The sequence below is a fragment of the Octopus sinensis genome, linkage group LG7 (assembly GCF_006345805.1).
Source record: "Octopus sinensis linkage group LG7, ASM634580v1, whole genome shotgun sequence".
In the NCBI taxonomy this organism is placed as follows: domain Eukaryota; kingdom Metazoa; phylum Mollusca; class Cephalopoda; order Octopoda; family Octopodidae; genus Octopus; species Octopus sinensis.
Genome location: NC_043003.1, coordinates 95,631,186 through 95,655,949, shown reverse-complemented (window position 1 = coordinate 95,655,949; position 24,764 = coordinate 95,631,186). Strand labels below are relative to the sequence as shown.

The window sequence follows — 24,764 nt, the reverse complement described above, 5'->3', positions numbered from 1 at the left end:
TATAGTTCCTTCCCTATTTCTGTTATTGCTTTTGACGGCTTATTTGAAAATGTTCATATGAGCACATGGCTTCAAAGTCATCATGAGTGGCAACAGAAGAATTTCATAGGTTACAGGTTGTGCAAATCTAATTTCAGGAAATATTATTAAGAGAATATTTTTTGTATTTCAGTAGATCAGTAACAATAATGTGCATCTCTCTCTCTCTCTCTCTATATATATATATATAAATCCTTAAATCCTTTAGGCTGAAGGCCACGGCCATGCTGGGGCACCACCGCTGAATGAGCTACACTAATATGTGAATCCACCTCTGATACGTGGCACTTGGTCAACAAGGGAGTTCGATGCCGATGCCCGCATCTGTGTCTCCTGTCGTGAGGTAGGTTCATCTGGGACCCCTGACAAGAAGAGATCAAGTTTAGTTTTAAAGAAACCCACATCCACACCATGCAAGTCTCTCAGGCATTTAGGGAGGATGTTAAAGAGCTGTGGTCCTCTGAAACCCAAGCTGTTGCAGTATCTGGTCCTGTATTTTGATGGTGATGTTGGAATTTTTGGCACCATGCAGTGGCGCCCCGTTTTGGCTGCCATGGGTTTTGCAGTAAATTACTAAATCATCCATAACTTTTGTATTATCCTCTCAAATTATACCAAAATCTCAGGCAATAACAAATAATATCGTATTTATTGTCTGTGAAAAATTATAGAATATAAAACAACTTTGATAAAAAATTATATCTACTTTTCTGACAAAAACAATGCCGTTCTGAACATTTTGGCCGCCACTGTATATATATATATAATATATAATGTGTATATATATATATATATCATGATCATCATCATCATGGCTGAGGTTCATGCTGTTATGTTTGTGTATTTGTTTTGCAAAATTCTTGATGTGAAATCGTGTGTTGAAACAGATATTGTTATATTTCGGGATGGTCTTTTATTTTTTAAATTTTTTCTGACAAATAAACACACACACTCTTAAACGTTATTATTGTTCTTATCTTAGTGTCCTTTGTCTTAAATCTTTTGTCACACTTCCTGTGACCTCTTCAGCGACTCTCCATCGCATGTGTATCAGCTTGTTCTATTCATATATATATATATATATATATATTTAAATCTGGCAAGTTGGGCAGATTTCTATGGTTACAATTTTAATTTATTGATAATGTTGTTAACTCTATTAATACTTCTAATGCAGTACATATTTGAAGTTGGCTATCAATCAGAATGAGTGAATATGGCAAATATTCATATTTTTGGAGGATTTTAATAGCAATAAATAAAAAAATTTTAAATCATTACGCTTATTGTTTGCTGACTTTAAGGGTAAACATTTCTCTATTCTATACTGTTTTTTTGTTTGTTTTTAAATTGGTATTTATAGATTATTTATGATAACTTGGATTGCTGTCCTTGTTATTTAGACTACAGTCCAGCTCGAAGAATCTTAATAATGAGTTCAAATATCTGTTTATGTTTTTTTTCTTTCTTTTATTGCATTATTGTATTCTTGAACATTTGCATATGAAAGTATGAAATAATTTACTGTATTAGTTTATTTATATTGGCTGGACTAAACAAATATCTTAATGCGTCCTTATCTGCATAAATGTCAAGTAAATAATATATTTCATGATTTTATGGAAAGTCAAACAGTGCTCTATCAGAACTTTTCTCACATTAGCTGCATTGAAATACTGCCCCTGCTTAATAAAATCTCTCTCTCTCTCTCTCTCTCACACACACACACTCCTCTGCACTGATGTAAATGAGTGCACTTGTTTATGCACTCCGATACGTAACAAAATATTAAAATCTCCTATAACTTCTAAAGGGTTCTTAGATCCTTCACCCTTTAGTATTTAAACCAGCTATTTCTTCTGGCCCAAATACTCCACTTGTCTTACGTTCATTCAAACTGGTCAGATCCAGCCTCTTGTACCTACCCTGCAATATCATTCTAAAATTAAACAATCACATCATCGAAATCAGGAAGCTACAGGATAATGCATGATTAACTCAAAACAATGAATGAATAAGTATTATATTTGCCAGGGCCATGTCATGCTGGTACCCTTCAAAAGCACCCAGCACATACATAGTAAAGTGGTTGGCATTAGGACAGTAGCCAGCCATAGAAACCATGCCAAATCAGATTGGAATATGGTGCAACTCTCCAGCTTGCCGGCTCTGCTCAAACCATGGAAAACAGATGTTGAAGGATGATGATGATGATTTGACAGAGTAATCTGAATTATGAAATGATTAATGAAGACTTCTTTGTAATGTGTTGCTTTGAGAGAAACAATGTCAGTCTGGTAGAACTAGTTGTCTTTCAGGCTGTTGGTAAATGGGCTGGAGGGTAAGTGGGTCTACCTGAAATTACTGGTGAAATGAATAGATAAATGAAGAAATGTCTCGATCTGGAATTGAATGGATGTTATGGATTTTGCTTACCACTATTATGCTATGCTTCTATGTGTATGTGCATGATCCATGTTCATGTAAAGATTTAAATATTATCCTCAAGCATCATCAATGCATGATATCTTCAGTAAATGGGTAATTTCTTAAGATGTTGCAGTGGAGTTGAGTAGTTAATGATTTAATGGTCAAAATGTAACATTGACATGAACCATCTTGCGAAGGAGGAAATATGAGTGGCTGTGTGGTAAGTAGCTTGCTAACCAACCACATGGTTCCGGGTTCAGTCCCACTGTATGGCATCTTGGGCAAGTGTCTTCTGCTATAGCCCCGGGCTGACCAATGCCTTGTGAGTGGATTTGGTAGGCGGAAACTGAAAGAAGCTTGTCATATATATGTATATATATATATATATATATATATATATGTATGTGTGTGTGTTTGTGTGTCTGTGTTTGTCCCCCTAGCATTGCTTGACAACCGATGCTGGTGTGTTTACGTCCCCGTCATCTAGCAGTTCAGCAAAAAGAGACCAATAGAATAAGTACTGGGCTTACAAAGAATAAGTCGTGGGGTCGATTTGCTCGACTAAAGGCGGTGCTCCAGCATGACTGAAACAAGTAAAAGAAAAAAAAAAAGAAAAATATATATTATATATATATATATCTATATATAGTTATGGTATATTCTATTAAAAATGTAGTAGAGTACAGTATAAAGCTCGTCCACTGTCAGATTTACCCTCTGCTATCCAGTGGTCGTATTATACGTACTTCCATGTTTGCTTTTGGGCATCTGTTGTGTGTGAATAGATAGAGAAAATTGGGGTCAACAAGAAGGGGTAGGGTTGGACATTTATTTATTAATCACTACAATTGTTTCCATGCAGCATTGTTCTCCAGATGTGCAGGTACTTGATTGTGCAACTGTTTCCCTGCATTATGAGATCTAGTTGTGTTTCTTCAGGCGATATGTAAGTATTATCTCTTTAAGTTTAAAATTCCCAGCTACAAGAGCATCCTCTCAGTTTGTCATAGCCTGAATTTAGTTGTAATCACAGCTTATCAGGGTGTGTTGTTGCTGAGGGGCCATTGGCAAACTGCTTTGCCAACAATCCTTCAGCAACAACACACCCTGATAAGCTCAGTGACTACTACTAAACAGCAACAGTACACCCTGATAAGCCCAGTGACTACTACTAAATTCAGGCCATGACAGAGAGGATGTTCTTGAAGCTGAGGATTTTAAACTTACGAAGACAATATTTACATATCGCCTGAGGAAACACAACTAGATCTCATAATGCAAAGAAACAGTTGCATAATCAAATACCTGCACACCTGGAGAACTACTCTGCGTGGAAACAATTGTAGTGATTAAAAAATAATTGTCCAACTGTATCCCTTCTTGACTCTAATTTTCTCAATTATCTGTCTGTCTCTCGTGTGTGTTTGTATTTGTGTGTGTGTGTGTGTGTGTGTGTGTGTGTGTGTTGTGTGTGTGTGTGTGTGTGCAATTTCTGCATAATAATGATGGACTTTCCCATTGAAGACAACATATAAGTGTTCAGTTTGTGCCAAATGAACCTGCACAAATGATTTGTTTATAGTGATTAAATGTATGTGCTGTACATTAGCACTCTCCCTCCATCAAATCAGCATTACCTGAACAGGTGCATGGTGTATGATACATTATGTGGCAAAGTGATCACAGATCAATGTAAGGTGAGGTGCTTTGATCAAGAATGCAACACACCACCTGGTCCACCAGGAACTGAAACCACAATCTCACACTCATGAGTGCAACACCCTAGATGCTAGTCCATGTGCTCTTGTTATATATATATATATATATATACTCTTTTACTTGTTTCAGTCATTTGACTGCGGCCATGCTGGAGCACCGCCTTTAATCGAGCAATTCGACCCTGGGACTTATTCTTTGTAAGCCCAGTACTTATTCTATCGGTCTCTTTTGCTGAACCGCTAAGTTACGGGGACATAAACACACCAGCATCGGTTGTCAAGCGATGTTGGATGGGACAAACACAGACACACAAACATACACGCACACATATATATATATACATATATACGACGGGCTTCTTTCAGTTTCCGTCTACCAAATCCACTCACAAGGCTTTGGTCGGCCCGAGGCTATAGTAGAAGACACTTGCCCAAGGTGCCACGCAGTGGGACTGAACCCGGAACCATGTGGTTGGTAAACAAGCTACTTACCACACATATATATCTCAACTACACCATGACTCTACTACAGGTATTCTTTTATCATGTGATGATACTGTAATTATTTTAAGAGTAAGCTAGTACAGACTAGTATTAGACATATAGATGGTGTTATACAACACCATCTGTTTCATGGTTGCAGTCAACCATGAAAGCAAATCTGGGCTTCTTGACATTTGTGGACCTATTCTGTGATCTTTGTAAACAAAAAGGCTTGTAACTACGTTTGACCTGTTTGTTGTTTGGTAGACTAGGGGATTTATTACCTTGCTTGGAAAGAGGTGAGGGTTGGTGACAGGAAGGGCATCTGGCTGTAGAAAATCTGCTTCAGTGTATTCCATCTGATCCTTGCAAGCATGGAAAACTGGATATTAAAGTTATGATGATGATAGTGACGCATAGTTTTTAGATGAGAGGAAATTGTAAGTTGTGTTGTTGACGTATTTCTGTGGACCATTTAACAATATATGCTGAAACTCTTCTGATTGCAAACAAAGCCAACTCATGGACTCTGTTCACTGGTGGTAACGAGGAGTGCAATTTTAATGACTGTAATGTTGTTTAGCCTGTTTCAGCCTTGGCTGAGTTGACCAATAAATCAAAAGCATTCTAGTCATGACCATCTCTTTTTGTGTTGTGTGCCTAGGACGTTATTCTCTAAAGTACCCTCCCTTCTTTTTCTTTAAATAAATGTATTTTAAGGGAGATTTAGCTGTTATTTCCTGTAGGTCAGACAATCAGGCAGAGGTTTCTTTGTTGGCTTGGTAATGGTGGTGTACGGAGGAAGAGGACAGCAATGAGAATGGCAATGTATTTTCTCACTAATTTTCATATTTTAGTTTGCTACAGCTTGACTTGTCCTGTTAATAGCATTTGTCAACTAGTATCATTTACATTTGCCTGCTATTTCGAATTCTTCATTACTAAACATGATTTTCTTTAATTTTTCTCTTTTTCAGTTTTAGTAATTAGATCTCAGATTTCATTTCTTGAAGTATTTGAGCTATAATTTACATTTAGGAGCTGTGTTGATATTTTCATATATATATATATATATATATATATATATATATGAATATGTGTGTGTGTGTGTGTGTGTGTATAGGCGTGACTGTGTGTGCTTAGAAGCTTGCTTCCCAACCACATGGTCATGGGTTCAGTCCCACTGCATGGCACCTTGAGCAAGTGTCTTCTACTATAGCCTCGAGTGGATTTGGTAGACGGAAACTGAAATATATATATATGTGATATTTATGTGTGTATGACTGTTTGTCTTCCCATCATCATTTGAAAACTGATGCAGGAGTGTTTATGTCCCTCTAACTTAGTGGTTCGGCAAAAGAGACCGATAGAATAAGTAGTAGGCTTACAAAGCATATATCCTGGGGTCGATTTCTTTTACCAAAACCCTTTAAGGTTGTGCTCCAGCATGGCCACAGTCTGGTGCAGCTTCTCAGTTTGCTAGCTCTGGTCAAACCGTCCAACCTATGCCAGCATGGACAATGGACATTAAATGATAATGATGATATATATATGTGTGTGTGTGTGTGTGTGTGTCTATGCTAGTTTCTTTCAGTTACTGTCTATGAAATCTACTCACAAGGCTTTGGTTGGCCTGGAGATATAGTAGAAAACAATTATTGAGGGTAAATCTAAAATCATGTGGTTGATAAGTGAATTTCTTTGCCAACACAACTATGCCTGCATATCTGCATCTTGTAAATCTGTGCTACAAAATTCAGTAATTGTGTGTGTGCATGTGTGTTGTTGGAGAAAGTGTTTTATAATTGGTTGACCTTTCTGAAGGCAACTACTGTATTTTATGGCGTATAATGCCCAAGAAAATATAACATGCACTCTTAGCCAGAAGAGAAAATTTCTTGCAAAAAAAAAAAAAAAAAATTAAGAAATCCAAAGACATTAAAAGCTAGACATATAATTTTTTATTCATTCTTAACAGGAAATATATCGGCATTTATATTATTGGATAAAAAATTTTAAAAAAAACCCAAAAAAAACAAGCAAATAAAAGAAAATCATAAGCTTCATGTTTAAAAAGTAATTACCATCATCTCATGGTTTAAAAACAAAAAAAAAAAAAATTACCATTATCTCATATTCACTGTCTCACTTACTCCCCATCTCTCACTCTCTCATTCTTGCAGCCTCCACCCATCCGCACTGTCAGTTCTACTCCCATCCATTTTCCTTCATCTTGTTCTTTGTGGATCTACACAGACTCCTAATCACCATTATTTTTATCTCTTCCTCACTCCACTCTTACCACCTCCTTTCTTCTAAAATATAAGTAGCCGTGTGACCCCTCTACAGCAAGAAGCCTTTTTCACTTCAGCCCTTTTCCTTGTACTTTGATCCCTCATCTCCTAGCACAAAGCTACTTCTCTCAGGAGGTTCATAGTCTTGCAAGGAAGCTGCATGGCAACCTTCTTGGGGATATAAGAAAAAGCACTGTGAAGTGATTGGTGTTAGGAAGGGCATCCAGCTTTAGAAACCATGCCAAAGTAGACAATTGAGCATAATGCAGTCCTTGGTCCTCTTAGTTCATATCAAACTGTCCAACTCATGCTGTCATGTGACAAAGATATTAAATGATGATGATGATGCTAATTTTTAAGCTAACCAGCTGATACCAAAATATTTATTGTGAAATTGGATGGAAAGATACAGCAAATAGAAATGAATAAACAGAAGATACAAGAATACTTTATTATGCCTTATCAATTGTTACAGTATCTAAAATAGAATTACCTGTCTGCACCTGGTGACTACAGTATCCCCTTTGAGCCTCTAAAATAGGCTAGCCCACTTGTGCCCAGTGGCTACTGTATCCACCCCTTTGAGTATCTCAAATAGATTTACCCATTTTCACTTGGTGACTCTTTTTGATGGCAGTCTCACTAAAAATACATTGCAAAGGCATAACCTTTACATGTAAATATCTGTGTATATCATCATCATCACTCAAGCAGTTGACTGTGCTTGACCTCTGACTGACAGAGTGGAAGTGTGTGTGTGTACATGCACACATGCACACACACACACACTCACACACATCTTTTGGTTTACATTTGCTAGAATCCATTCTCAAGGCTTTTATCAGTCTGGGGCCATAAGAAAACACACTTGGCCAAAGGTACCATAACGGGGGACTGAACCTGAAATCAAGCGGTTCGGAAGTGAACATGTGTTCCACCCAGCCATGCCATTAGTGTGCTAATTAATATTGTTTTGCATTTATGGATCCCCTTTTAAATAACATAGGCGCAGGAGTGGCTGTGTGGTAAGTAGCTTGCTTACCAACCACATGGTTTCGGGTTCAGTCCCACTGTGTGGCACCTTGGACAAGTGTCTTCTACTATAGCCTCGGGCCGACCAATGCCTTGTGAATGGATTTGGTAGATGGAAACTGAAAGAAGCCCGTCGTATATATGTATATATATATGTATGTTTGTGTGTCTGTGTTTGTCCCCCCAACATCGCTTGACAACCGATGCTGGTGTGCTTGTGTCCCTGTAACTTAGTGGTTCGGCAAAAGAGACCGATAGAGTAAGTACTAGGCTTACAAAGAATAAGTCCTGGGGTCAATTTGCTCGACTAAAGGCGGTGCTCCAGCATGGCCACAGTCAAATGACTGAAACAAGGTAAAAAAAAATTTTTTTAATAGTCATTCAAACTACATTAATTTTTTTTTAATACCTTATTGTATTTTAAACAATTGTGCTCAACAGTATGTGGTGTGCGTACCCTGTAAAATATGTTAATGTCATTGTAGGTGATGACAATTCAAGTTCACAGCAATTTTTATATAATTATATTCATTTCCATCTCTTTGAAATGCAAAGTGATTTAAAAATAACGGTTCATTGAAACCATGTTTTGCTAACGTATATTGCTGCTGTTTTGTTGTCTTCTGACAAGCTGTTTTCTGATTTGCTTTTCCTGTTTGCTGAATACCTCGACCTTGCAGTCTTATTTATTGTTCTTTAAACTAGTTTGTAAATGGATTTCAAAAGATTACTAATGTATGCGTAGCATGTGTAATACTTATTTTTGAAGTATGATCTCATAGTTAAAATATAAAAAAAAAACAAACAAGAAAATCATGTTGATATGTAGCTATATCGCTAATTGCTTTTTTTCTTGTAAAGACATTTAAAAATACACAAAAAAAGGCTTATAGATTTTAGATCCCTAAATCTAGTGGGTGATTATTGATTTACATTTGTGCATTTTTAAAGCAGGTAAAATGATGGTTCGTTGTGAAGAATTTCCTTGTCAAAGCATAACAAAATGAAAAATGGATTTAATTAATTTGATTCTTGATCTGGGTTAATCGAGAATAAATTAGAAAAAAACTTTGTATGTAGCCATGTGACCATCATTATTGCTATTGTTGTTGTCGTCATCATCATCATCATTGCCATTGTTTTAGCCTATTTTTCCATGTGTGATGAGATGGATGGGTTGTCACAATCCAAATCAATTCTTATTCAGACTTGCTGCCCTCATATGTGGTCACATGTATATTCCATATTTGGCATGGATTCCCTAGTTGGATGCCCCTCCTAAGATCAAACATTTTACAGAGTATATTGGATATGTTTTACTGTGATGTAGTATGCTAGAGAGATGTCCCTCTGTTGGCAAAACTGAAGAATCATCTCTATGTTCTATGTTGTCCTTGATTGTTCACTGGCACCAGAGAGATTCCTTGATCCATGATAAGACTAAAAAAAGTCCATCTTCCTTGTGTTATCTCCATTCATTTGTTCCTTTCTTTCCCACACAATGTAGAAAATGACACTCATGCATTCAATCATGTGTTGTTATCTCAGGTCATGTAGGAGGTGTTGTAGAAGAAATGGGCATGGTAGAAGAGAACCGGAGTGATAAGAGTGAGAGTGTGTTAAAGGATATAGTAACAAGAAAGAGAGGGTGGGAGAGAGAGAGAGTAAGCAAGCAAAGCAGAGAAGGTAAGAATGAATGATAGGAGAGAGTGAGAGTGAGATGAAAGGGGTAATAATGGTAAATTGGGAATCATCAAATCATCGTCATCATCGTTTAACGTCCGTTTTCCGGGTTGGACGGTTCGACCGGGGTCTGGGAAGCCAGGAGGCTGCACCAGGCTCCAGTCTGATCTGGCAGTGTTTCTACAGCTGGATGCCCTTCTTAATGCCAACCACTCCATGAGTGTAGTGGGTGCTTTTTATGTGCCAGGGAAGTCTGGCAGCGGCCACGATCGGTTGGTGCTTTTTACGTGCCACCGGCACAGAAGCTGGTTAAGGTGACGCTGGCATTGGCCACGTTCAGATGGTGCTTTTTACATGCCACCAGCGCAGAAGCCAGTCAAGGTGGCGCTGGCATTGGCCACGTTCGGATGGTGCTTTTTATGTGCCACCGGCACAGAAGCCAGTCAAGGCGGCGCTGGCATCGGCCAATATGATGGAAAAAAGGGGCAGTGAAGTGAGGGCCTCTTGTACATTAGAATACATCTCCCTGCCTCTGCTCCAGCATTGCTTCAATTTCTCCAGTTCTGTCCTTGAAAACAGCATGACAAATACAGTAAATTACTGTAGCAGTACTTATTGTAATTTCACTCCAGTCTTTACTATGTATTGTTTTCAAAGTGTAATGTATCAACAATTAAAGCTTTATATCCACTTGTGTTCTAGCTACTCCATCACAGTTATTCCCTGTAAGTTTAAATTTCCTCCTTATCACCTTGTTGATATTTATTGTCATTAGACAGTTGCTGTACCCTTTTCTTTGTATGTGTAACAGATAAAAGGGCAGCTGGTTGAGTCTGTAAGGGTGTCAGCAGATATGTTGGTAGATAAGAAAGAATTGTGTCACTGGCTTGTGGTTTTTTCATTACTAGTAATAGGTCACAAACAACCCAGTTCAGTTGTTAGCACATCCCTTTTGTAGGTAAAGTTTGCTACCATAAAGTACAGGCATGTCTGTGTGGTAAGAAGCTTGCTTCCCAATCACAATTCTAGGTTCAATTCCACTGCATGGTACCTTGGGTAAGTGCCTTCTACTATTGCCCATGGCTGACCTAAGCCTTGTGAGTGAACTTGGTAAATGGAAACTGAAAGAAGCCCAGCACACACATGCACACAAGTGCGCATATACAGTATAATTCACATGTCCTCTGTTAGTTTACCATAGTTTATTGTGATCCTACTACAGGTACAGCTTGGTGAGAAATGGTTTCTATGAAACTGTCTGAAACAGTATGAAACCAGTCCCAATGCATTGTGAAAGCCATCCATCAGCTTATGACTAATGCAGTTTGGATTGTTGTTGTTATTCTTATTACTTTTGTAAGTTCTGTGAAAGACGAACAGTGTTATTGTTATTCTTAAACAATTTCTTCGTCAAATGATATAATTAAGTTTCCTATGTGACCAAATTCACACAATACCTATATTTTATCTCCTTTCTGTGTAATGTCTTCATTTTACCGATTATTATAGCTCCATACATCAGAACCATTTTTCTAATATCAGAAGCCATTCTCTTGCTGATGCCACTTTATCTCGGTTTTCATTGGTAATTTTTCTTCAGTTGTAATTGCTTATGCTTGTTTAACTTAAATTAAACCTCAACATTGTATGAGCACACCGGAAAAAGTGTTTAAAAATCTTTGTTTATATTTCATATATGTAGCTAACCTTGTTTTGGTGTGGAACTGTTTCGTTTGAACATCACGTGTGATTTGATGTTATCATCATTCTACCGAACCCATACCAATGTGGAAAATAGATGTTATTTTGTCTTTAAAATTTGATTTAATCTTTTCTTTCATGAAGTGTTACATTAAAAAAATTTTTTAGATTTTTATAAACACAATTTCTTGTTCCTTTTCATATAATTTTATTACTCGATTTTTAGCAAGGAGAAATTGTCAGTTAATTAATGTTTTATATGGAAATTTACATAGCTCTTTTGGCTTTTGTTAAAAGTTGAAAATGTAAGATTAAATCTTTGACTTGGTAAAGACTGAAATAACTTGTTTTCATTTACACTACCAAATACAAAGAATATTTTGTTCTACATGTATTACACTAAATTGTATCAGATTGCACATCTGTCTGCAGGAAATGTATAGCAAAACACAGGACATGAACATTGAGAATTTCACAATTTTGGTTTTGATAGGACTTTGTGAAAGATGATCTTCAGTGAAGGTTCTGAAATTACAGGGTGGAGCATAAACACAAGCTACACAATTAAAAGTTAATAAGTTTCAAAATAATGTGTGTGTCCTAATATAAATCACAGTAATAGTATGGAAGGAGAGAATTGAATAAAAATATTTTTTTAACACTTTAGCATTGAAACTAGCCATATCTGACCCATATTATTCTACCTGTTTTATGTTCAAACCAGCCAGATCCAACCTCTCATGCATACCCTACAATGTCATTCTAAAAATAATCAATTATGTTGTTGAGATCTCAAAGCTGTGAGATAATGCACATTTAATTAAAAACAGTATTTATAAATAAGCATTATATTTGACAGATTAATCTGACTACTAAACGGTTAATGTGATCCTGACTAGCTTTCAGAGCAGTTTTCAATCTTGGAATCAGTATTTTACTGTAATGCATCTGGAACTCAATCTCACAATCCAGACAGATATGTTTTCAAATTATCTGAAGGTCTGTGAAGACCAGAGCAAATTTATGCTTTGTGTTATCAGCCTTGAGAACAAATCAGAACATTGTGGTTTGTTCTGTTTTACTGATGAGAAAATAAAGAGAAAGTTCTCCTTTCTGCCTATGCATTCAGCCTGTGGTTCATTCATTCTGAATGTAAACTTCATTGTTTAACTTGTAAACCTTTTAGCATTCAGTTTACACTTTCAAATGTAATGCTTATTCATTCACATTGTTTTGAATTAATAATGCATTGAATCAATAATGCATTGGAATTTTGATGATGTGATTGTTTATTTTTAGAATGATTTTGTAGGGTAGGTGTGAGAGGCCAGGTGTAGCTGATTTGAACAGAAAATAGGTTGAATATTTGGGCTGAATTTCACCAGTTTAAATGCTAATGAGTTAAATCATTCTAACACAAAAACGTATAGTCGTTGATATGCTACATTCTAATATAATCACAAGCATAATCTTTCTGTTCAAGTGACCCACCCATATGTTCCAGAACTAACTTCATTTGCTTTGCCATTAGCCATACCATAATACCTTGTTATAAAGATTTTATCAATGAATATAATAGTATAAAACATTTCTTATGAGAGTTTTGTGGAGTGGTTATCAAATTCTAGTGAATTTCTTTTAATCTTTTTGTTTGCTCTGGGGAGCTGCCATTCTGTGGATTTTTAAGGAAATATATTTTTAGATATCTTTTACAGGTCATCATCTCATGGTTGTGGAATACACAGAGGGTTTCTCTAGATTTTTCCATTACTAATTCTTATCAATATTTTGGGGCCTTGTATAATTTTCATCTAAGTGTCTGGCTCCTATACCTTTTCTGTAGATTTCAGATTATAAAGACAGTAATGGGTTCAAGGTCAAGAGTTAATAGTCACTTTCATTTTCAGTATTAAATCTTTAGTGTCGCTGTTCAAACTTGCCCTCTGCGATTATGGATCTTCTATGTAATTGATATTAATTGTAAATGTTGTGTATTTATAGCTTTTTGTTGTGTATTTATTTAAATGATAGTTTTAAAATTTCCATCTAATCTAATATTGGCGTTCCTGTTTTATTTACAGAAAAAAATGTGTGAACTGCAAGCCACTTTAGAGTTTTCTGTCGAGCTTGGAAAATTCTATAATGTTGATCTTTTTCAACGTGGGTAAGTATTGTCTTTTGTCTTTTTTTTTTTGTTTCAGTCATTGGACTGTGGCCATGCTGGGGCACTGCCTTGAAGTGTTTAGTCAAACAAATTGATCTCAGTACCTAATTTTATGTCAGATACTTATTCTAGCAGTCTCTTTCCTGAACTATTTCCAGGGATGTACACAAACTAACACTGGTTGCCAAGCAGTATGTGGGAGGCCAACACAAAAACACACACACTCAGATATATATAGGGCTATAGTAGAAAACACTTACCATTGGGACTGAACTTGAAACCATGTGTTTGGGAAGCAAACTTCTTACCACACAGCCAGCCTGTCCTAAATGATATTTTGTCCTAAATGATATTTAATTTTACACTCTATAGTTAGGAAAATAGTCTTTAATCTCATTTATGCCATCTGAATCAAGGGCCACATGCTCTGTAAATTTAGACATTTGGTTTAATTGTGAAGAAAAATCTTCAATTTAACTATGCATGACATACTGCTGTGATCTATTTTACAAAATCAATGGACAATTAAATTTTGTTAAGCCTGAGGTCAATACTGGACAAGCAGATATTGGGTCATCCCATAAATAACGCAGTTTTTTTAATACTTCTTTTATTTTTCAAAACTAAGATAAAGTTCTTTTTTTAATCTAAAATATACTCTCCTTCATTTTCTACAATGCTCTTACATCTATCTTGTAGGCTTGCAAGGCCCCGCTTCCAAAATTCACCTGATCATGATGAAAAATACACCTCCAATACTCTTCTGACCTTGTCTACAGAACGCATATTTTTTCTGTTGAAATGATTTTGAAGACTGCAGAATAAATGATAATCAGATGGGGCAATGTCTGGCGAGTATGGTGGATGGAGCATCATTTCCCATTCAAACTGCTCCAGCCTTTGGAATGTCATCCTCACTGTATGTGGATAAGCATTATCCTCATGAAAGAACACCTTTTGTCTTGAAACCAAATAGTCATTTTTCTTCTAGCACTGACTTAAGCCACTCAAGCTGCTTGCTGTAGATTCCTTTGTTATTGTTTGGTTTGGATTTAAAAGTTCAAAGTAGACTAAACCTTTCATATCCCACCAAACAGATAACAACACCTTAGCCTGGGGTGATGGTGTTTCTCCTATTCCTACCCACTATCTTTGATGCTTGACATCTTTATAGAGAACCCATTTCTCATCACCAGTCACTATTTGGTTGAAAAAAGGTTCATTCGTGAGATGTGCCAGCAAAGAAGAGCATACTTCCTTTTTAAATGGTAGGGTAGGATCTAAGCTTGATGTAGTTGTTACTTTTAGCAGGTTGAGTGGACCACATAAAGGATCTCTCAATGACTTGCAGACAATGGTGTTGGGTCTTGACATGCTTAAAATAGCTGCCTTCTCTACTGCAAATATTTTCCAGTCTTTAGGATAAAGGTTATGTATTATTAGTAAATCTGAAAATTTCATTCAATAAGAAAAGCGACGTCTATGGCTACAAATATCAGTTGGATGCTTTGTTCCAGTGGATATTTTTGTTTGGCTTAGGCTCAGGCTAGCCTATATCAACAGCTGTAACTTGGTTTCCAGTGATAAACATATCATATACACTCCAAGAATACAAAACGAGATCTTTATCTTTCATCTTTTGCTTGTTTCAGTCATTAGACTGCGGCCATGCTGAGGCACCACCTTGGAGAATTTTTAGTTGAATGAATTGACACCAGTACTTATTTTTTTAATAAGCCTGGTACTTATTCTATTAGTTTCTCTTTGCTGAACTGCTAAGTTACGGGAATGTAAGCATACCAGCACTGATTGTCAAGTGGTGGTAGAGGGTAAACAAAGACACACATACACATACACACACACACACATGCACAACAGGCTTCTTTCAGTTTCTGTCTACCAAATCCACTAACAAGGCTTTGGTCAGTCTGAGGCTATAGTAGAAGACACTTGCCCAAGGTGCCATGCAGTGGCACTGAACCTGGAACCATGTGGTTGGGAAGCAAGCATTGTACCAAAACAATTGTTCAGTAAAAAGATTTTTGAAGACTCATGTTATAAATCAGTTTACTACATGATGATCTATCAACTCTAAAGTTTGAGATCATTTGTGAATGCTACCTACAGTAGAATGGAACCCTTCCAAAGGAGTGATTTATCTCTTATTGGCTTCATAACATGAATTCAGAACAGAACTGATCGCTGGTTATGGACACTATTACTCTGACTAAGAGCATGTGTTTTCTCTTTGTTTTTTTTTGTTTAAATCCATTCTGAACCATACAGCACATTGGTCCAATGGTTCGCAAACTGATAAATACTGGCCCCACACCTCACCTGCACAGCCCTGGAGGAAACACTGCATTATTCCTTTCCCATCTGTCATAGTCACTGGTTTCTTTGGATGGTTTATTTGGCATGCTAAATGAATAAACCTCAACTCTCCTTGGATTCTGAAGGAAAGGGATTCTGTGAGTGATCTCTCCATGATTATCACAGCGCAGTGTAGCTGATTCTCAGGGAGAGAGAGAGAGAGAGAGAGAAAGAGAGAGAGAGAGAGAAAGAGAGAGAGAGAGAGAAAGAGAGAGAGAGAGAGATATGGGAAGGGAAGGAGGGAGAAGAATTATCCTGATTGCTTTGATTGTTATTTTATTTATTGGCTTTAGAAGGATGATGAGCTGAGTTTTCCTTGATGGGATTGGAGCCCAAAATGCAAAGAGCTGGAATGATTACCATAAAACATTTGTCGAATGCTCTAACAATTCTGCCAACTCAGTCACTCAGTGCATCAGAGACATTTATAAATTCTGTAATGAGAAATGGTCTTATAAGCAAGGGATTGGATGACCTGCTCATGACACGTGTATTTAAATCTGCAGCTGGCATTTCTTTGTTTCTGGGTAGAACATTTTATCAAAGCTATCCAGGAATCTAAGTATGTTACCCACCCAGGGAGAATTATCTTCCAGTCTCTAATCATTGACATTTAAAAAACCCTTAGGTTGAGAAGAAACTTACACTTTTTTATTCTCAGTCAAAAATTTGTGAGATCTACTGTTTTCATGTTGGTGGATGTGGATGTGGCTACATATATGTATACATATATATGTTTTATTTTTTTCATTGCTTTTAATCATTGGACTGCAGTGCTGCTGAGGCACTGGTGATCATATAAACACCAACACTTATCTCAGACTAGAATTTATTTAATGATCTTTATTTGTCAAACTACTGAGTTATGAGACATAGAGGTACAATGAATACAACACTGGTTTTTAGATTATTTCTCTCTCTCTCTCTCTCTCTCTCTCTCTCTCTCTCTCTCTCACACACACACACACACACACACACAGCAGGCTTCTGCACAGTTTCTATGTACCAAATTCTAAGGTATTGGCGAAAAGGCACTGTGTACAGTGGAATTGAACTTAGAACCACACAGCTGCAAAGCAGACTTCTCAACTATAAAACCATGCTTACTCTTGTATGTACATGTGATACAGTGAATTTTGTTTAATTGGAACAGATCTGTGTGCAAGTACTTTTGCCCAACCTAATGGGTTATTTCCTAATTATATAAATTTTTATGGACTAAATCTGAAGGACAAAACAAAAGCCAAACTACTGCTTTTAGACTCTTGAAAACAAAAAAAAATATTAGCTGTGTGTGTTAATTGGAAATCTATTTTAGCAAATCTGGAAACAATAGACTGCTCTTGAGACACATAAACACATGTATATTTATTTGTTCTTTGCAATAGAGGGCAAACTATGAGCAAAAATAATAAAAAAAAAGTACGTAATAATGAAGTCACTGAAGCCAGAGGTATGGTTAATGACTGGAGTATGGTGCAAGGCTGCTTGACAGGTTGACCACATAACTTTGCCCATTTCCATTTTACCATTGCTTAATATGGTGACTGTATAACGTACAGGCACGTTTTTCTTTTAAAGTTTAAAGCAATATTCTTTTGTTACTTTTGCTACCTTTTCTATCTCTTTACTCCTTTACTTGTTTCAGTCATTTGACTGTGGCCATGCTGGAGCACCGCCTTTAATCGAGCAACTCGACCCCGGGACTTATTCTTTTGTAAGCCCAGTACTTATTCTATCGGTCTCTTTTTGCCGAACCGCTAAGTAACGGGGACATAAACACACCAGCATCAGTTGTCAAGCAATGCTAGGGGGACAAACACAGACACACAAACACATACACATACATACATATATATATATACGACAGGCTTCTTTCAGTTTCCGTCTACCAAATCCACTCACAAGGCTTTGGTCGGCCCGAGGCTATAGTAGAAGACACTTGCCCAAGGTGCCATGCAGTGGGACTGAACCCGGAACCATGTGGTCGGTAAACAAGCTACTTACCACACAGCCACTCCTGCACCTTGTCCAAAATATGAGGGTCAGCTGAAAAGTTTGTAGGCTGACCAAGATACTCATGGGATGTAACCAAATGTGGTTTATTTTTCAAAATAGTCCCTCTTGAGGTCCACACACTTCCATCGGTGTTGCAATGCTTGGTTCCCATTGGTGAAGAAGCTTTCATCCTCTTGGTCAAAAAAGTCACCAACAGCAGATATGATGTCATCATCACTGTGATACTGGTTCCCAGCCAAGTGTTTTTTCATGTTGGGGAACAGATGCTAGTCAGATGAGGCCAAATCAGGAGAATATGGAGGGTGATCAACCTGTTCAGAGACACAATCATGCACAGCAGCCATTGAAACCAAGGACTTATGTGCTAGAGCATTGTCCTGATGAAGTAAGACCCCTTTTGTCCATTTTCCTGAGTGTTTGGTCTTGACAGCCTTTCATAACTGCTTTAGAAAATTGGCATAGTACTCCCTATTGATGGTGTGGTCCTTTTAGAAATAGTCAATAGACACAATGCCTTTTGCATCCCAAAGAACTGAGGCCATCATCCTTCCTGCTGATGAAACAACTTTGACCTTCTTTGGAGTAAATGAGGAGGGATGTTTCCACTGCATAGATTGTCTCTTTGTCTCAGGCTCAAAGCGATGAAGCCAACACTTATCCAGGCTTAGGAAATGTTAAAGCAAACTATCTGGATCTATTTCAAACAATGTCAGATTTTTCTGTGATGTGGTCAGCCTAGTGCACTTTTGATCAGGTGTCAGAAGATGTGGGTATGCACTGAGGAGGAACCTTCATCATGCCAAGTTCACTGAGCAGAATATCCTTGACTCTCTTATGGGATATGCTAATAGCATTTGCTATTTGATTTATAGTTAATCACCTGTCATCCATCACCATGTGGTAAACATGACCAGTGTTTTCCTTGGTGATGGTAGTTGCAGGATGTCCAGACCTTGGGTCATTTTCAGGACTCTTCCTTCTCCTCTTAATTTCAGCTGCCCACTTTTCCACTGTTGATAAAGGTGGAATGTTATCCCCTAATCTAGCAACCAATTATGAAGAGAAGAGAAGATGAAACCAATATACTGACCATAGTCTGTCAAACCTATGTGAAAGGCCTCTCCGAAAAGATAAAAGATATTTGGCCCATATGACATCAGCACAGTATTCAAGAGTAATACAACACTTAGCAAATATCTCCTTTGAGTAAAACCACCAATAGAAGAAAATATGACCGAAGACTGCGTGTACTCCATCCCATGCAGCTGTGGTAGGTTATACAAAGGCGAAACATGCTGCCCTCTCAAAATAAGGGTAGAGGAACATTGTAAAGCTGTGACATGTGGAGATACTTGACAGCAAGACGATGCCGAATTTTGTCCATTTTCTAGAGAAGTCACTACTAGTTAGTTTTGAAGTCTTCTTTGAATAGTCAAATGTCAGTTTACCTGGAAAGAAACATTGGAATTATTAATAAGAAGAGTTGAAATTAATGCATAGAAAATTTTACAGCTGTAGCATCTCTCCTTCATAGTCAGCCTAGGAACTTTTCAGCCTACCCTCATATTAGTACCCCTTTCTTTCCTTCAGGATGTAATACATTGACTTTCTTCTTTGATTTTTCTATTTTTATTTTGCTCTTAATTTTCACTCTGGATTACCATATCGATGCGGACAAATAAAGTCTGTATTCTGTATCAACAATTTCAAAGGAACATCTAAATTGCCAACTGACACAGATTATCCTAGAAACAAAAGAACAGCCAGTTTGCTAAATAACAAAGCTGTTGCAATTTTTACTGCTTTCTGCTTGACTAAATACTTGTCTATGTCCCTCAGTCATCTCTATCCATTTATTTCTCAGAGAGAGAGAGAGAGAGAGGGAGAGAGGAGAGAGAGAGAGAGAGAGAGAGAAGAATGAGAACTAGTGCTTTGAAAGCTAACTTATTGTTTATGCCAATACTATGGAATGATTATCCCATACTGAAATCCAGTTATGGTAGCTGTAGATTACCCTTTGCACCATATATCATGAATGTGCCACATTGTAGCAGCTGTCCTGTTTAAATAGCAGTGTATTCCAAATAAACAGCTGAGTCAGTTAATCAGAATCGACATCTATATGTGCATGTGCGTGTGTGTGTGTGTGTTATGTATAATATTTGAAGGCATGAAATTGTAGCAGTATTCAGGATCTCTTTGAGGTCACCTCGACTGGTGATATTGATGAGGCTGATGTTCAGTTTGAATATAGATTGGTCAACATGTAAAGGGAAAGATTAGAAAATTATCATCATCATCATACGTCTGTTTTCTCTGCTCACATGGGTTGGATGGTTCGACAGGAACTGGTAAGGCTGGGGCTGGGGCACATCAGGCTCCTTTGCTTGTTCTGGCATGATTTCTGTGGTCAGATGCCCTTCCTAATGCTAAACATTTTACAGAGTGTACTGGGTGCTTTTGATGTGACACCAGCACAAGTGCTTGTAATGGGACACCAACACTGGTATCAATTCTGTTGTGGTGGATAGGTCTTCTTGAATACAGCAAGGTGCTAGGTATCTCGATCCTTTGTCATCTCCTTCATAAGGCTCAGTGCTTAGTAAAGTGTGATGTATTTAGTAAAGCTTAATGGGGCTGTGCAATTAGGTTCAAAGAAGCAGCAGTAATTGTAGTTGAGACAGAAGAAGCAGAGAAAGGAAGTAGAATGTTTGTGAGCTAGTGGTTTTAATGTATTGGCAAATGGGTCTAGCAGCAGCATAGTCCAATATATATAAATATTTCATTGCATGAAGTTATTGCTACCCCTGAAGGGGAAGCTTAGTCTTTGTAATATGGTTCCGATGATGCTATATATATATATATATATATATATATATATATCATCATAATCATCATCATCGTTTAACATCTGCTTTCCATGCTGGCATAGGTTGGATGGTTTGATTGTGGACTGGTGAGCCAGATGGCTGTACCAGGTGCCAATCTGATCTAATAAAGTTTCTACAGCTAGATGCCCTTCCTAACGCCAACCACTCCATGCCACTGGCACAAGGGCCAGCCAGGCACTTTTTACGTGCCACCTGCACAGGAGCCAGTCTGGTGGTAGTGGCAACAGCCACGCTTGAATGATGCTTTTTATGTGCCAATGGTACAGGAGCCAGTCAGTGGCCCTGGCAACGATGATGCTCAAATGGTACTTTTAACGCTCCACTGGCACAGGTGGTACTGTCATTGGCCACAACAGCGATTTCACTTGCCTCAACAGGTCTTCGCAAGTGTAGTTTATTATCCAATGATTGAAGGGTACTCTTAAATGGGCTGGTTTACAGCCCTAGCATAGGCCAAGGTTATGGTCTCCCTTGGCTTGCCGGGTCTTCTCAAGCACAGCATATCTCCAAAGGTCTCGGACACTTGTCATTGCCTCCGTGAGGCCCAATGCTTGAAGGTTGTGCTTCACCACCTCATCCCTGGGTCTACCTCTTCCACAGGTTCAACTGCTAGGGTGTGACACTTTTTCACACAGCTATCCTCATCTATTCACAACACATGACCATACCAGCACAGTTGTCTCTCTTGGACACCACATCTGATGCTTTTATAAGTCCAACTTTTCTCTCAGGATGCTTACACTCTGTTGTGTGTGCACACTAACATTACACATCCAACAGAGCATACTGGCTTCATTCCTTGCTAGCTTACGCATGTCCTCAGCAGTCGGCCTATGTTTCACTGCCATGTAGCATGGTTGTTCGCACACATGCATCATACAGTCTACCTTTTACTCTTAGTGAGAGGCCCTTTGTCACCAGCAAAGGTAGGAGCTCTCTGAACTTTGCTCAGGCTATTCTTATTCTAGCAGCTAAACTTTCATAGCATCCACCCCTGCTACTGACTTGGTCGCTTAGATAACAGAAGCTATCAACTACTTCTAGTTTTTCCCCCTGGAATGTGACAGAAGCTGCTCTCTGCACATTTTCAGTGATATATATATGAAGGTATAGCATTTCTGTACCCCCATCCAAAATTACTATATTAACATCATTGTCATTGATGGCAGTGTTTCTTTATAGATTTCAGTATCTTTGTGAGAAAAGTTTTTAGAAATAAATGGGTAGAACTCTACAATGTTGATATGAGTGAATTTGCTTCTATACTTATTCTTGGTACGATGCAGTTAGGATATTGCTGTTATTTCAATGCCATATGTTGGTGGCTTTTGTCAACAATATCATTTAATGTGTTTACTAACTACACAAAATTCATTATTCACAGGACTTAGCAGCCTGCAATTTGGGTTTACAGGAAAAGTTTGCTTGCCGTCAGTTTGGGTGTTATATAACTTTTGTTTGCCTTAGCATTTTATCCTTATGTTTGATGGTAGATTAGCTGCTATAAGCTTTTCGTTACTGATGTCTTTCATTGCAGGTATTGATGTTTATTTTCCTATATGTTGTTTTGTCAGGAGTTCATTGTTGTTCTTATCTACTTCATGTTTTTGGTTTTGTCTGCAGATTCATGTGGTCTGCTGGATTTCCTAGTTGTCTTTATGTCTGAAACTGAGTTTGTGCTGGAAATAACTTCTGTGAATACTGAAAGACTGATGTGTTAACTAATATTGAACCACCATAATGTGACCAGGCAATGCAAACTATGCACTGCCGAGAAAAATCATATAATAAACATGTAAACTGACACTTTAAACAAAAATGCAGAAATAGTATGCAAATGCCATCATTAGAGCAAATTTACTTGAAGAATTCAGTGGAATGAAATGCAACTGGTGTACCAGTTTCAAAGACACAACTGTCTTTCTGTAAACTGATTACACTTTTATAACAGACCATCTCTTGATGCTGAATGTCAACAATTCCATTAGCATTAACGTTTTCATTGTTGATACATCATGTGAGGAATGCTTTTTGGTACAAAACTTGAAATAACAGAATAGTACTCTAAAAGTAAAATTGTGTATGTGTATAAAAGTGTGTGTCATTATCATTATCGTTTAACGTCTGCTTTCCATGCTGGCATGGGTTGGACAGCTTGACTGAGAACTGGCAAGCCAGGAGGCTGCACAGTCTCCAGTCTGATTTGGCAAGGTCTCTACAGCTGGATGCCCTTCCTAACATCAACCACTCTGAGAGTGTAGTGGGTGCTTTTTACATGCCACCAGCACAGGAACCAGCCAGGTGGTACTGGCATCAGCCACATTCAGATGGTGCATTTTACATGCCACTGGCATCGGCCATGCTCGAATGGTGCTTTTTACGTGCCAGTTAGGTGGCACTGGCATCTATCACATTCAAATGGTGCCATTTATGTGTCACCAGCATTGGTGCCAGTCAGGAGGCACTGGCATCAGCCATGACTATGATTTTACTCGGTTCAACAGGTCTTCATAAGTATGGCACATTGTCCAACAATTGAAGGGTGCTTTTAAATGGGCCAGTTATGCGACACTGGCATTGGTCACAACTACGATCTCACTTGGCTTGCTGGGTTTTCTCAAGCACGGCTTATCTTCAAAGGTTTCAGTCAATAGTCATTGCCTTTCTGAGGCCTAATATATATATATATATATATATATATATTATATATATATATATATATATGTATAATATTTATGTATGTGTATATACATACATATAAGTGCGTAGTGAATATATTTATATGTGTGTATTTGTATCTTTGTAAAAATGAGAAAACACCCAGAAATTTGAACTTTGAAACAATAGCAGTAATGAAATATTAATAAATTTTCTTTTCTTTAAATAGCTTTCACTCCCATTGATAGCTAGCATTTCCTCTAAAATTTCATGAGAAAATGAAAAAAGCATATTTTCTGTATCAGTAATTGCTATGGTATTAATTACTTTAGTAATATAGCATATCCTGGCTTCTATAGGATGCTTTATTACTGTAAAAAAAAAAAGAAAATTAAATTAAAGATTTTTTAACTTTTGTAATCTTAACAAGAAATTGTATGTTTTTTAGAAATATTTGTTTTGGTTTAATCTTATAGATTAATAATTTCAATATATATATATATTATATATGCACACACGTGACTGACTTACTGGGAAAAATATCTTCATGGGATTCTAAAGAAGCCGTTATGTTTCTAGAATATGGGTAGTCTTCTAAACTTGTTCTCCTCCAAAATGTATTGGATTACTAAATCTTGTATTAGTGACATTCTTTGGATATTTCTGAATGTCACATGTTTAGGTAGAGGAGGGCACTGCATAGTCTCAGCAAATAATAAGAGATTTCAATCTAATCTCTGCACCTTTTTTTCCTTTTCTCTTAACCGTTTTGATACTAACCCCTCAGAGACTGCTCATGGTTGTATGATATAAAATTACTGCTTTGACCCTTTAACATTCAAATTAGTCTGTCAAATGTTCTGCTTATTCATTCACATTGTTTTGAATCAATCATGCATTATCTGGTAGCTTTGAGATTTTGATGATGTGATTGTTTATTTTTAGAACAACCTTTTAGGGTAGGAGTGAGAGGCTGGAGCTGGCCAGTTTGCTCATAAAACAGGTAGAATATTTGAGCCAGATGTGACCAGTTTAAATGCTAAAAAGTTAATGTGATGTAAATTAAAACCTTGCATCAAAATTGCATGTTTATTTATGCTCCAAACACCAGCTTAAAAATGACAAAGTTATTTTACTGAACTCTTTATCATATACTAGCAGTATTGCCCGGCGTTGCTCGTGTTTATTTCGACCCTTTAGAAATGGGTTTTTTGAAAAGTAAAAATTTTGCATTATGTAGCTTATTATTTTCTCTTTAAGTGAATATTTTTCTGGTTGA

The 24,764-nt window shown here is 37.3% G+C and overlaps 1 protein-coding gene across 12 annotated transcripts in view; it reads left to right on the top strand.

The window, feature by feature from the left end:
- LOC115213792 (protein FAM135A) overlaps positions 1–24,764 on the top strand; it is a 299,236-nt gene that overhangs the window by 133,175 nt on the left and 141,297 nt on the right. For all 12 annotated transcript variants that reach the window (XM_036504971.1, XM_036504966.1, XM_036504965.1 and 9 more), the window contains one exon: positions 13,462–13,544. In XM_036504971.1, the coding sequence (XP_036360864.1) occupies positions 13,462–13,544 (83 nt within the window). The remainder of the gene's footprint in view (positions 1–13,461; positions 13,545–24,764) is intronic.